Source organism: Rhinatrema bivittatum, chromosome 5 (assembly GCF_901001135.1).
Source record: "Rhinatrema bivittatum chromosome 5, aRhiBiv1.1, whole genome shotgun sequence".
In the NCBI taxonomy this organism is placed as follows: Eukaryota; Metazoa; Chordata; class Amphibia; order Gymnophiona; family Rhinatrematidae; genus Rhinatrema; species Rhinatrema bivittatum.
In genome coordinates this window covers 257,864,649-257,879,069 of record NC_042619.1, presented here as the reverse complement: position 1 = coordinate 257,879,069, position 14,421 = coordinate 257,864,649, and the positions used below count along the sequence as shown (strand labels likewise).

General features: G+C 46.0%; 1 protein-coding gene across 1 annotated transcript in view; it reads right to left on the bottom strand.

Moving 5' to 3' along the window:
* The window catches only part of LOC115092425 (potassium channel subfamily U member 1-like), a 124,746-nt gene that overhangs the window by 69,027 nt on the left and 41,298 nt on the right, over window positions 1-14,421 (bottom strand). Inside the window, exons 4-6 of the mRNA XM_029603259.1 lie at window positions 9,581-9,680; window positions 6,846-7,070; window positions 3,051-3,228 (exon numbers count right to left, since the gene is read on the bottom strand). Coding sequence (XP_029459119.1) covers window positions 3,051-3,228; window positions 6,846-7,070; window positions 9,581-9,664 — 487 coding nt within the window. The 5' untranslated portion in view covers window positions 9,665-9,680. The remainder of the gene's footprint in view (window positions 1-3,050; window positions 3,229-6,845; window positions 7,071-9,580; window positions 9,681-14,421) is intronic.

Sequence of the window (14,421 nt, the reverse complement as noted above, 5' to 3'; positions counted from 1 at the left end):
CCTGCTTAAGGATAGCCTCAATCCTCCTATCCTGAGCATCTTTTAGAGCTGCCCCTCCTTCCACTGGAATGGTGGTTTGCTTGGTAACAGCGCACATCAAGGCATCAACCTTCGGGCACTTCTACTGATCTCTTTCCTTAGGATCCAAGGAGTACAAAGCCATTAAAGTGTGCCTCCCCTTTAAAATTTGCCTCCGGGGCACTCCATTCAAGGTCAATCAACTCTTGAATTGGATCCAGAAGGGGAAAGAAACAGGATGCCTTGTGTAAGGTGACTAATGTGGGATCTTTCTTTTGCAAGCTCGCAGCGACACCCCTATCTACACTGAGCATCCTCAGGGGCTGATTCAACAGACGTGGCAATTCATTTTTATGAAAAAAAAACAGAGCAGAGTCTGATGCAATTCCAAATCAAGTGGAATTAATTCTTTTTTCAAGTCCCCATCAGAATCAACCAAGGTATCACGATCCTCATCCCCCGGAATATCACCAGGGATTAGAGATGTGAATCGTGTGTCAGATCGTCTTAACGATCAGATTCGGCTGGGGGGGGGGAAATCTGATCGTTAAGATATGTGAATTGGAATCGTTTCCGATTCCAATTCACATCGCTAATTTTTTTTTTAGGGAGGCCCGCGCCACTAAAAAAAACAAACCCACCCGACCCTTTAAATCGACCCCACCCTCCCGACCCTCCCGACCCCCCCAAAACCTTTTAAAATTACCTGGTGGTCCAGGGGGGCCTCGGGGAGAGATCCAGGGGGGCCTCGGGGAGAGGAGAGATCCAGGGGGGCCTCGGAAAGAGATTTTCCATTCCCAGGCATCAGCTGTTCTAAAAAAAAAAATGGCGCCAATGCCCCTTTGCCCTTACCATGTGACAGGGTATCCGTGCCATTGGCCGGCCCCTGTCACATGGTAGGAGCACTGGATGGCCGGCGCCATCTTTAAAGATGGCGCTGGCCATCTGTACTCATCAGCCCGACCCTGATGTATCCTTATGAGGCTTTCTTGGCTGAAAGGACTGAGATCATCAGGGTCGGGAGGGTGTGGGAGGCTAAGGGGGGTCGATTTAAAGGGTCGGGTGGGTTTTTTTTTTTTAATCGGGCCATTGGCGCCAATTTAATTAGTGGCAGCCAAAATGGCGCCGATGGCCTGAGAGCGGGAGATCGTGCCGGGACACCCCCCCCCCCCCCCACTGGACCACCAGGTAATTTAACATTTTGGGGGGGTTCGGGAGGGTGGGGGAGGGTAAGGAATTGGTTTTAAAGGGTCGGGGTGGGTTTAGGGGTTGTTTTGGTGTGCCGGTTTTCCCGCCCTCCCCCAAATAATTCCCGTGCCCTATTTAACGATACAAATCAAATGCCCCTGACGATAAATCGGGGGCATTTGTATTGTATCGTGCACTCTAACGATTTAGGACGATTTTAAAATTATCTGACGATGATTTTAATCGTTCAAAAACGATTCACATCCCTACCAGGGATAGCCACAGTAGTTGACAAATGGGTACCCCAAGCACGCAAACCCTTCTTAGTAGGTTACTTCACATTGGCTGGGTGCCTCTGCAAAAAAGCCTGCAGACCCTGGAAAAATTCCACCCAGGAAAAGAAGAAGAGATCCAAACTGGGGCCCATAGGCTCAAACTGGACACTCTGACCCTTCTGCCAGAGATGTCTCTGCCATTGGGAACAAGGGGGGAAGGTACCTATCCACTGTGTCACCTTTCACTCCACTGCCCTCCCGAGGGAATGGCCCAACATTGGCAAAATCCAAAGTGGCCAAATCGCCTTGAGCATCCAAGCAGCACTGACACAGGCAAAGAGAAGCTTCCCTACTCTTTTATTTTTACTACAAGCAATCCCCAGTAGGAAGATGCATATCCACCATCTTCTAGAGACAGAGAATACTGGCAGGCTGATATCGGGGCAGGGCTATATGTCCATGATGTCAGTGAGTCAGTTTTACTCTGTCTCCATCTGCTGGTAGAGGTACATAACCCACTTGTGTGGACTGACTTGCCTGAGTGCAGAGGAAAACTGAGTTGGAATCCAGTTTCCAGCATGATTATTGCTGCTGTCTAAGTTGGGAGATCATCAGTGCTGTTTACAAGAGACTGGAAGAGGTGTCTGGGAGTAAACAATGCAAAAGGGCCTTGAAGCTGAGCTTCTACCCAGAGAGGGATCCTGGACTCAGAGCTGGTGTTTTGGGTTGTGAGAACTGTGCAATTAGGGGTAGATCTTTAAAAAATACGCGATCGCGTACTTTTGTTCGCGCACCAGGCGCGAACAAAAGTACGCTGGATTTTATAAGATACGCGCGTAGCCGCGTGTATCTTATAAAATCCGGGGTCAGCGCGCGCAAGGGGGTGCACATTTGTGCAACCTGCACGCGCAGAGCCCAGCTCGCGCTGCCTGTTCCCTCCGAGGCCCTCCCCCCACCTTCCCCTCCCTTCCCCTACCTAACCCACCCCCCCGGCCCTATCTAACCCCCCCTACCTTTGTCGGCAAAGTTACGCCTGCTTTCAGCAGACGTAACTTTGTGTGCGCCGGCCGGCAGCCCCACTCTGTCCTCCGGTCCCGGGGGCTGGTCCAGAGGCCTCGACCAAGCCCCCGGGCCGGCACCACGCCCCCGAAACGCCGCGTCATTTCGGGAACGCCCTGGACACGCCCCCTCCCGCCCCTTTTCGAAAGCCCCAGGATTTACGTGCGTCCCGGGGCTTTACGCGCGCTGGCGGCCTATGCAAAATAGGCCGCCAGCGCGCGCAGGCCTTTTAAAATCCGCCCCTTAAGGTCCAAAATGGAGATGTGAGCTGCTGGGTTCAAAATCAGGATTTTCTTGCCCAGGGATTACAATTATATATATAATTATTATAATAAAAGAAAAAACTACCTATCCATGCATGCAAGGAGGCAAAACATGGACTGGATCAGCCTCTTCAGACTATCCTGAGTGAGATGGTAACCGTGATCCATCCACCCCTATCTGAACTTGAAGGCTCTCTCACTGTTTCTGTTTTTGTTTGATCTGCAAGTGCGCCGCTGAGGATTTTACCTGCAATTATAGCGCTGTCCCTTAGATGCATGGACTGGATGTTCAGGGTTGCAAGGATGCTGTCTGTGTCCTCCAGGTAGTAACTGTCCGTAGATCTCCAGTTGGAGGTGAGAATGGCGCACATGGAACAACAGTGGGCACCTACCGCTCTCAGATCTGCACAGGACTGGGCACAGCCCTTGGCAAAGCAAAACGCAGAACGTTAGAAGGCAGACAGAGAGGTACAAATGGAAAAGAAGAGAGGGAGCAATGTGCACAAGGACAGGACAGACAAGAGGAAGAAAGATATTGGAGGAGAGTCTGTAAAAGGAAAGGAAAATAGAAAAGTGGAAGAGAAAACATCCTTGATAGTGAAAACAGTAGTTGAAAACATTGCCAATGAAAGCTGAAAGCATAATAATTACCATCACAGTTCTGATCTGTACAGGGACTGTTAGTGAAATACTGTAGAAGCTGGGAAGGTGCTTAGAGGGCAGTTTTCATAACTTAGTGGACGGGTGCAAAGTATGAGCATACTTTCCTTTTGAAAACTGCCCAAGAAAAAAGCAGCCACAGATACTTTTTAGTTTAGTTTAGTTGCAGTTTGGGTCATATATTTCTACGGGTAAATCCATATTCTGTTGCAATACAGAATCAAAAGCATAATACACAAATCATTAAAACATGGGGTCCATATTCAAACGCTACTTAGCCAGAAGTCGGATTTATCCAGCTAAGTGGCTGCTGCTGAATATCTGGCTATACTATTTAGCCAGATAAGTCACTTATCCGGCTACATAGTTAGCTGTATAGTCAGTGGGCGGGGAGTGGGTGAAACTGGGTGATGCTATCTATCTGGCTAACCTAGCTGAATAATTAGCAATATTCAGCCTTATCCGGTTAAGTTAACCAGATACGTGAGATGTGCCCCATAGCAAGTCTAAAGTTAGCTGGACAAGACTTATCCAGATAACTTTAATACTTATGCAGCCACATTTCCATGCCACTGAATACTTTGTGTAAGTTAGCTTGATAAGTCTTATCCGGCTAACTTATATACGGGTCGATACTGTAAGGCCGCGGTAGAAACAGTGCGGCAGTGTCAGGCGCACCCTTCCTCCCCGCACGCACAGTTCTCTTGACCTAGCGCCTGATACTCTCTTCTAATTGCATGCAAATGCATGCCGCGGCTGTGAAGCGTTAGGGAAGGGTTATGCCCGCGCAACCCATTTTACTGTATAGGTGCTTAATACAGCGCCTATACAGTAACCTGGGTGCGCTGGTACCTGTCATTTCAAATGTCATTTCAAATGACAGGCACCAGGAAGTGTAAAAAACAAAATTTTTAAATACCTGTCGGAGGGCCGCGTGGGTCCAGGCGGTCGGCGGGCGGGATCCGGGGGGCGGGTGGTCGCGTGTTAAAATCTAGGCCGCGGGCGGGTGGGCGCCTGTTCCAGGCGGCGGGGGCGGCAGCGGCGGGGGCGGGTGGACGCGCGTTAGTTTCAGATGGCCGGCGGGCGGCGGCGGGAGCCGGGTGGTCGCGTGGTAAATCTAGGCCGGGTCGCACAGACGCGCATTCATCCAGGCGGAGGAGCCTGGATGAATGAATTCATTCATCCATCCAGGCGGAGGAGCCAGCTCCTCCGCCTGGATGAATGCGCGTCTGTGCGACCCGGCCTAGATTTAACACGCGACCACCCGGCTCCCGCCGCCGCCCGCCGGCCGTCTGAAACTAACGCGCGTCCACCCGCCCGCGGCCTAGATTTAACACCCGGCTCCTGCCGCCGCCTGCCGGCTGCCTGGACCCACACGGCCCTCCGACAGGTATTTAAAAATTTTTATTTTTTTTTCTGACAGGTTTTATGTGTCCCACAGCATTACATTTTCTCGATCATCTCTGTATCGCTTTTTTTTTTATTGTGTTTTATTGTTTTTGAGTATCTTAAGTGGTGTCGATGGATTTGTTACTAGACTCACAGTCCTAACTCCTACTAGGGGGAGGCGGTAAACTAACACGTTAAGGCCGCGGCAAAACAGTGGGTTACTAAGGAGATAATCTGAGCGTGCGTTACGGTATCGGAGGGGAATAGCTAATTCCTTCATTATACAGCATTATACAGCTAATTCGTTCATCTACATGCCGCGTGCGGAAAGGGTTATGCGTCTGTTTTAAGAAGCGCTAAGGACGCGTGAAACTGGAGACTGTATCGCTGGATCGCCTTACGCGCCCGAATTGTGCGCTCCCTGCACGTTACAGACGGGCAATCTTCGACCGAACGATACTGTATCGACCCGATAATCAGCTAGTTTTAAATATTGGCCTCATAATCAATATCAATTGCATAAACACAAAGAGGTCAATATTCAAAACATTTAAATGGCTAACTTGGAGTTAGATGGATAATTTGGAGCTAGATGGTTAACTTGCCATTTAGATGGGTAACCTGTGAGTTTTCCATCTAAATGGCTTTGAATATTGACCTCAAAACATTAGAACAAAACTTAATTATATCAATATATAATTAGGGATCCTCTAGGTTCTCACTGTCCAGCTGCCCCTAACCTAAACCCTGGGCTAGGATTAGTTAAGTAGGAAGAAGGGTAGTTTGCAGACCCTGCCTTATAGGCATCTCCTGTGAGATTGCCTGGACTGGTCAGCAGCTTGCACAAAAGCAAGCAGAGCACGAGGAGATGCGTGGAATCTTTTAGTGGAGTTTTGAAGAAGCTTGAGACTATTGGAGTCTTCTCCAATTTTAGGGGAAGAGGCATACTTCTGATCACTACCCCCTAGGTCTGGCAGGGAGTGTCTCTGAGAATGGAAGAAGAGATTTTGAGAGGGGCTGTTTTTGAGAAGATTTTAGGTCAACATTCAAAGCTAGCTGTTTAAGTAACTTAGCTGGATGTATATTCAGTGGCACTACGAATATCGGTAGTTAGGCGTATAAGTTATACGTCTAACTCGCTCCACTCCCTATCTGCCCAATACACGCCCATTTTTTTGTGCGTACATTTTAGCCATATAAGGGACTTGTATGGCTAAGTGGCAGCCTCTGAACATACAGGCATATTCAGAAGCCGCTACTTAGCCGCATAAGTCCTGCTTATCTGGCTAAATAGCACGGAATGCGCTTTGAATATTGAGGATGTTCCCCCCTTCCTGGAGGAGATCAGGATGAGGTGCTGTGATTCCCTGCTACAATACAAGGAAGGATAGCAGTGTCTTGCCAGAGAGGAAGAGAGGAGGATTTTTTTGAGAAGATTTTGTTCCTGTTTGATTGGGAGGAATTTTTGCCACCAGTTCCTTCTCCTGTTATAGCAAGATTAGAGGATGTCTGAACAGTTTCTGGGGCTGCTGACTATAGAGCCAACTGATCCCTCTTTTGCCCCCTAACTTTAGAGGGTTATACCATGCTCAGAATTCAAGGTGTCTGACTGTCCATCCAGGTAAAAGGAATTCCCAGATACCAGACCCCAGCAGATGGTGAGCTCCCCAACCCTGAAGAGGATCCTCAGCTGCTGCTCTTGGGCACATCTGTTTTTTACCAGTAGGAGAGCAATAGGTCAGAAAGCTCACTCCACTGTGAGAAAAGGGAAGGATCCTGTGACATCAGAAGACCCAATAAGCTGCGCATATGCACCTCTGAAAACTCCTCACCCTAGGTTCCACTCCCACACCACCATCTTAAAATTCTACCTTCTTAAATTATGCAAATAATCTTAAGTGTAGAAAATCCAATCTTGCTTCATTTGTACTGTATAGGATGTCTTTGAAACCTGTTCTTGCTCTTCTGTGTATTGTCCAGTGTGAGCACTTACTGGCAGCACCAGCAGCTTTGGAAAGTTGTGGATAGTTTCCCATTCTCGTTTCATGTAATCCAGGCTCCCAATGAAGACGATGTGCTTCAGCTCCTGGTAGGTGTAGTTACTGGTCCGCAATGGCATAACAAAGTTCTGTAGCCCGATGAGTGTGGAGCTGATTTCGCCAATGATACCAACGACAATGTGGTCTCGTAGGTTTAGCTTCTGAGCCATCCGACGAGTCTGAGGTGGAGAAAGAGAGGGTTTTTGTCTCCCGTCACTTAATTCCCCCTCCACCAGTACCAGTAAAACTGGTACAGACACAGGTGCTGATGGAGCCCAAAGAGGGAAGGTGCAGTTTAGGCACAGCCACTGGGTCTGAGAGTCACTGGGTAAGGGCACAGCTCGGAGTCCCAGCTGACTCTATTTTTTCAGGGCCAAGCCCAGGACCTGGTTTTACCCCACTGCACTGCATAGACTACAGTTCCGATTCCCATCAGAAAAACTACAAGTCTGTGCAATCAATGGAGTAAAACCAGGTCTGAAAAAATGGAGCAAGCTAATAGCCCAAGCAAGGCACAGGGCAATACTCAATCATCATGAAACATCATTTTCTGAGATCTGATCAAGTTCTGCTACCTAAAACTAATAAAAACCTAAGTAATAAAAACTAATAAAAATCCAACAAAAAAACTAAACCATAAAAATTGTAAGGCAAATCTCATTCTTACTCTAATCAAGTTCATTTACATCAACTAATGAAATTTTTGGGAGTGTTTAATCTGATTTGTCCGAAGTCAAATAATCTCTCTCCCAAAAAGAAAGGACTGAATATACAGCCTGGTGAGACTTGCTTTATGGAAACTCATCCCCTCCCTCCCTCCAATGCAATTCCATGATACACATGATGGAGCTCTTTATCGATAATTAAATGGCTTTGCTAATGTTTGTCATTCTTGTGCACAATCACTCTCTTTTGGATGCAGATGCCCCCGACCATTGCTTGTGAGTTTGAATTCTGTCATTTTTGTAGTTGTCACTTTCAGGATTCTTGCAAAGATTAAAAAAAAAATATATATATGTCTTCAAATGTCTGATGGCGAATCCCTAGCAAAGCTCAAAGTGACAGGGTTTAGTTTCACTATAAAATTAGAGTGTTTGTGCTTTGTTCTGTTTCTGCAAAATGAAAAAAAAACCAAAAAAACAGCAAGCAAAATTAAAATAAAATGAAACAAAGAAATGTTGAGTCCACAGTAAAAAATTTTTTTAAAAATCCCAGGCCCTCTCCTTCTTTCCCCTCAACCACCAACCTTATTATCCTGTAGTTGAAAATGTCTTCATAGGGCAAGAGCGATCCCGCTGCTACTGCTGCTGTTACTGGAAATGATACCAGACGTCTAGGCTGGATTACTGTTAATTTGTTGCATACAAAATGACGCTAGACAGGCTCAGGCCAGCATCATTTTGTGCAGCAAAGATTAGCCGGCCTGGGTCTTTGCCACTTCCAATAACAGCAGCAGTGGAGTAGAAGCAACTGGGATTCACTTCTACTCCATGAGGAAATGCTCAACTACAGAATAAAAGGGTCCCAGGGATGGGTGTGCCCAAGATTTTTATTTTTTTTTTTTGCTGCATTCATTTTTTTCAAACAAAACCAATGAAAACAAATTAAATTTTGTTCAGTATTCTTTTATCTTAAAAAAGAAATTGAAACAAAGTGGGAAATGTAAATTTCTCGTTTCATTTCAAACAAATGCATGTCCCTAATTAAACCCTCAGTGTCATCCATTTTATTTCAAGAGTTCAGTTATCCTTTAAAACAACCCTGACATCCTGCACCCATCTTTCAGGCCGATACTCCGTCGGAGTGCACTGTTAGCCTGCTATTGGACGCGCATTTTCCCTTACCCCTTATTCAGTAAGGGGAGGAAAACGCGCGTCCAACCCGCGGCACCTAATAGCGCCCTCAACATGCAAATGCATGTTGATGGCCCTATTAGGTATGCGTGCGGGATACAGAAAGTAAAATGTGCAGCTAATTTCTTCCGGCACCCTCCGACTTAATATCATAGCGATATTAAGTCGGAGGTCCCGAAGAGTAAAAAAAGTAAAAAAAAAAAAAAAAATTGAATTCAGCCCGCGGCTGTCGGGCCGAAAACTGGACGCTCAATTTTGCCAGCGTCCGGTTTCAGAGCCCGTGGCTGTCAGTGGGCTCGAGAACCGACGCCGGCAAAATTGAGCGTCGGCTGTCAAACCCGTTGACAGCCGCCGCTCCTGTCAAAAAGGAAGCGCTAGGGATGCTCTCCCGCAGACTTTACTGTATTGGCCCGTTTGTTATTTAACACCAGTGTGGGTTACTGATGTTTAAAGGTTTTGAAAATCTCTTCATTAGTCACTCATACCATCCTGAATCAAAGGACATCTCTAGGCTGATCTTCAATGGAGCCACATGCGGGCATCACACTGCTGCATGTAAAGCCTGAGCAGAGCACAGACATTTTATCCAGGTACAGAACTATATTTAAGATTACTGCACCCATAGATAGAGGTCCAAGCTGCAAGGGGCTCCTCCTCTGGAAATCAGGGAGCAACAGGGAGAGTCCCGGTATTTTGGCTGCCATCAGAATTTGGCACCCTAGGCATGCACCTATGTTGCCTATGCCTAAATCTGGCTTTGTCCAGGTAACACCTACTTCCATGCAGCGATCAGCTGAATTAGCTGAAGCAGTGCAGGAGGAATAGCTCACACTTACCAGAACAGCCTGCTGCAGAGGAACAGGGCGGCACCAGTGGAACATTCCTGTAGAGTCCAGGACCGGTTCATCAGTCCATTCCATTGGCCTGGTCACGGGTCTGATGGAGTGGTAAAAAAAAAGGATATGAGGATAACAGTTTGTGCTCAGCAATGGGAAGTCTTCTGCAGACTTTCCAGCAAATTTGAAACAATTTTAAGAAACCTTCTGTTTTTTTTTCACATCAGTTTGACATCTCTTTCCAGTAAAAAAAAAAGTCACATAAACATCATGATACAAAGTAAAATGCTACAGGATCCCCGGCACACAGTCAAGCCCAAGGTACAAAGATTAGAATTAATTTGGTAGAAAGATTTTGTAATTACATAGGGGTCATTGTTCAAAATGCTCAGTTCCTAAATGAAATGCCTAAATTTTCAGCTGAAAATTCCCTAAATATAAGCACCTAAAATTTTGACCTTTAATTCATTTGCCTACATTTAAGTGTCTAAGGGGCTGACTCAGGCCTAGATTTATCATTTTCTATAATTTTCGCATGAATAATGCCTGTGATAATAAAAGGGACATGATTAGGGCAATTTTTTAGTTACTACATGTGCTATTATAATGTTTTGCATAGGGTATTTTACTGCAACATGTGTTAAATTTATTGCACCTGTGATATTTTCCCTTTGTAAGCTGAGAGAGAGAGAGAGACAGAGACTCTTTCTAAGCCTCTCCTATAAGTCAATCATTTATGCCACTTTAGGAGGATCAACTAGTAACTCGAGGTGAGGTTTTGGTGGTGGTCTAGGGTTTTGGGGCCAGTTTTACATACACAGTGAGACATACGAACAGCACACTACACATCGGTGAATATTTGATGTGATTTGGAATGAGGAAAGGTACACAAAGATGAGATTTCTATTATGTACTCTTGCCGTAGCTGGGTGCTATCAAGCTAGGGCAAGAGTACATTGAAGAAATCCCCCCCCCCCAGGATTTGTAATAAATATTGTAAATCCAACTTCAGGCATTAGGGTGTTATCACTAACACCCTAATGTGATTTGAAAAATGACCCAGATAGTAACCAACATGTTGGTTATGAGAGAACAGGTGCCATTCAAAACAATGGAGTTTGGGGGTCATGTGATAAGCTGCAAGTGAGAGGATGTTCCCTGACTGGGCTCCTAGATCTACATCCTTCCTATGGACAGTCTAACTTTGCTTTTTTGCAACATCCAGAGATGTGCCTGCCTGCATTACATAAGAACATAAGAACATGCCATACTGGGTCAGACCAAGAGTCCATCAAGCCCAGCATCCTGTTTCCAACAGTGGCCAATCCAGGCCATAAGAACCTGGCAAGTACCCAAAAACTAAGTCTATTCCATGTTACCATTGCTAGTAATAGCAGTGGCTATTTTCTAACTCAACTTAATTAATAGCAGGTAATCGACTTCTCCTCCAAGAACTTATCCAATCCTTTTTTAAACCCAGCTATACTAACTGCACTAACCACATCCTCTGGAAACAAATTCCAGAGTTTAATTGTGCATTGAGTGAAAAAGAAATTTCTCCGATTAGTCTTAAATGTGTTACTTGCTAACTTCATGGAGTGCCCCCTAGTCCTTCGATTATCTGAAAGAGTAAATAACCGATTCACATCTACCCGTTCTAGATCTCTCATGATTTTAAACACCTCTATCATATCCCCCCTCAGCCGTCTCTTCTCCAAGCTGAAAAGTCCTAACCTCTTTAATCTTTCCTCAAAGGGGAGTTGTTCCATTCCCTTTATCATTTTGGTCGCCCTTCTCTGTACCTTCTCTATCGCAATTATATCTTTTTTGAGATGTGGTGACCAGAATTGTACACAGTATTCAAGGTGTGGTCTCACCATGGAGTAATACAGAGGCATTATGACATTTTCCATTTTATTCACCATTCCCTTTCTAATAATTCCCAACATTCTGTTTGCTTTTTTGACTGCTGCAGCACACTGAACCGACGATTTCAATGTGTTATCCATTATGACGCCTAGATCTCTTTCTTGGGTGGTAGCACCTAATATGGAACCTAACATTGTGTAATTATAGCATGGGTTATTTTTCCCTATATGCATCACCTTGCAGTTATCCACATTAAATTTCATCTGCCATGTCGATGCCCAATTTTCCAGTCCTACAAGGTCTTCCTGCAATTTATCACAATCTGCTAGTGATTTAACTACTCTGAACAATTTTGTATCATCTGCAAATTTGATTATCTCACTCGTCGTATTTCTTTCCAGATCATTTATAAATATATTGAAAAGTAAGGGTCCCAATACAGATTCCTGAGGCACTCCACTGCCCACTCCCTTCCACTGAGAAAACTGTCCATTTAATCCTACTCTCTGTTTCCTGTCTTTTAGCCAGTTTGTAATCCACGAAAGGACATTGCCACCTATCCCATGACTTTTTACTTTTCCTAGAAGCCTCTCATGAGGAACTTTGTCAAACGCCTTCTGAAAATCCAAGTACACTACATCTACCGGTTCACCTTTATCCACGTTTATTAACTCCTTCAAAAAAGTGAAGCAGATTTGTGAGGCAAAACCTGCCTTGGGTAAAGCCATGCTGACTTTGTTCCATTGTTGCGTTCGTGCCTGCTCTTGCCCTCGCTCCACCCTCTCTACCTCTGAGGCGACTCCCTTCGGGTCTGATGGACAGTTGCTGCCGCTGCTTCTCCTCGCAGTTTCTTCCCGGAGTCCCCGGACTGGCCCTGACGCTGCGGATCCGCCATGTTTCTGATGACATAGGGTGCGCGCGCGCTCCGAAGTTTGTACCAGCAAGGGCGTGAACCTCGGGGGTGTTCCCCCGTAGTGACGTAATCCACTTCCAACATAAAAGGTCTTTGCCTACGATTACGAATCGAGTTAGCAAGGGATTGATTGCGGGGATCATCTCAACTCACTTCATTCTCCGCTGCTCTGCCTCTTCGATCTTACCAGGGGTACCCGCTCCTCGGAGGCCCCGCTCTCTCCTCTTCTTTTCAGATTGCTAAGACGGGATCCGGTACTCGCTCCTCGAGGGCCTATGTCCCTGAACGCTCAGAAGACTCCCTATTGCCTGGAAGCGATCACAGTCGTGAACATTGTGAGTTTCTATTCCAGTTGCATACAGGAATCGGTACTCGCTCCTCGAGGGCCCATGTTCCTAGAACTCTGAAGATTCTCTTCTGTCTAAGACGCTATCGCAGGTACGGAGATCGTGAGTTATTATTACAGATTGCAGATAGGAACCGGTACTCGCTCCTCGAGGGCCCATGTTCCTAAAACCCTCCAAAGACTCTCTTCTATTTCAGAAGTTATTTCATATACAGATATTGTGAGTTCTTATTTCAGTTTGCATATAGGAACCAGTACTCGCCTAGAAGCTCCTGTTCCTGAATATACTAACTATTCTCTATTGCCTAGAAACCATTACAGAGATAGATAACTGTGAGTTACCATCGCTCTCTCAGAGCTGTCCCTGGAACCAGGTACTCACTCCTCGAGTGCCTAACTCTCTCCAGCTACTGAGCCTTCTTATTAATCTATGTGAGTGTATCATCTACTTCTGGTTATGTATCCAGCATACCCTGTCTACTCACTATCTATGAGTCTTTCTACAGCTCAGCAAACCCGTACATAGCAGTTCCAGGATCTGAGAGACTTCAGCCCTGCCGGGCACATCAGCTCACTACTGCCACCTCTGGTGGTTCTACTACCTGTCTAATAAAGAACTATCTGTGTTTGTCTCCATACTCCAGCCTAGTCGGTGGTCCCTCTCATGATATCCTCCTGAGGGCGCTGTCATCTGCTATCGGCCCAAGGATTCACCATTCCACATTAGAGTGCTCATCTCTCACACGTCAAGAGCTGAGTACAACAAACTGCTATCTTGCAGTCTACCCTCAATTGTTGCTGATCTCTCCACTCTGGGGAGCAACTCCATAACAGTTTGCTAACAGATTGCTAACCCTAGCAGAGTCGCTAACACATTGCCAGCTTCTCCCCTCTGGGGGAGCAAAGCTGTACAGGATTGCTGATTCCTCCCCATGGGAGGAGCAAACCCTAACAGACTGCTAATTCCTAGCGGCTCCGTCTTCAGGTTGCTAACTCCTCCACTCTTGAGGAGTAGAACTCTAACAGATTGCGAACTCCGCCCACGGAGTCTTTCTATATGTTCTGTGATTTTGATGTTTAGAACACTTTCCACTATTTCCACTATTTTTCCTGGCACTGAAGTCATGCTAACCGATCTATAGTTTCTCGGATCGCCCCTGGAGCCCTTTTTAAATATTGGGGTTACATTAGCTATCCTCCAGTCTTCAGGTACAATGGATGATTTTAATGATAGGTTACAAATTTTTACTAATAGGTCTGAAATTTCATTTTTTAGTTCCTTCAGAACTCTGGGCGGTATACCATCTGGTCCAGTTTGTCAATCAGGCCTACCACATCTTCTAGGTTCACCGTGATTTGGTTCAGTCCATCTGAATCATTACCCATGAAAACCTTCTCCAGTATGGGTACCTCCCCAACATCCTCTTCTGTGGACAGACCAGTCGATGTAATCACAAAAATCTGGAATAAAGCATCGGCAGACAGAGGAGAGGGAGCAGAGGAGCGGGCCTCGGAGGAGGAATGGTCTGCCCTTGCAACTCCTTTGGATGCTAATGCACAATTGAAGCAGCTGGTTAAGGCATTTCTCAGCTAAACTTACCTCCACAATTAACAGCAAGTTAGCCATTGTTGTAGAAAAGATAAAGGAACTAGTAGCAATCATGCAGGAAAACTCTATCTGGCTCAAGGGGCTAGAGACTAGAATGGGGGAAG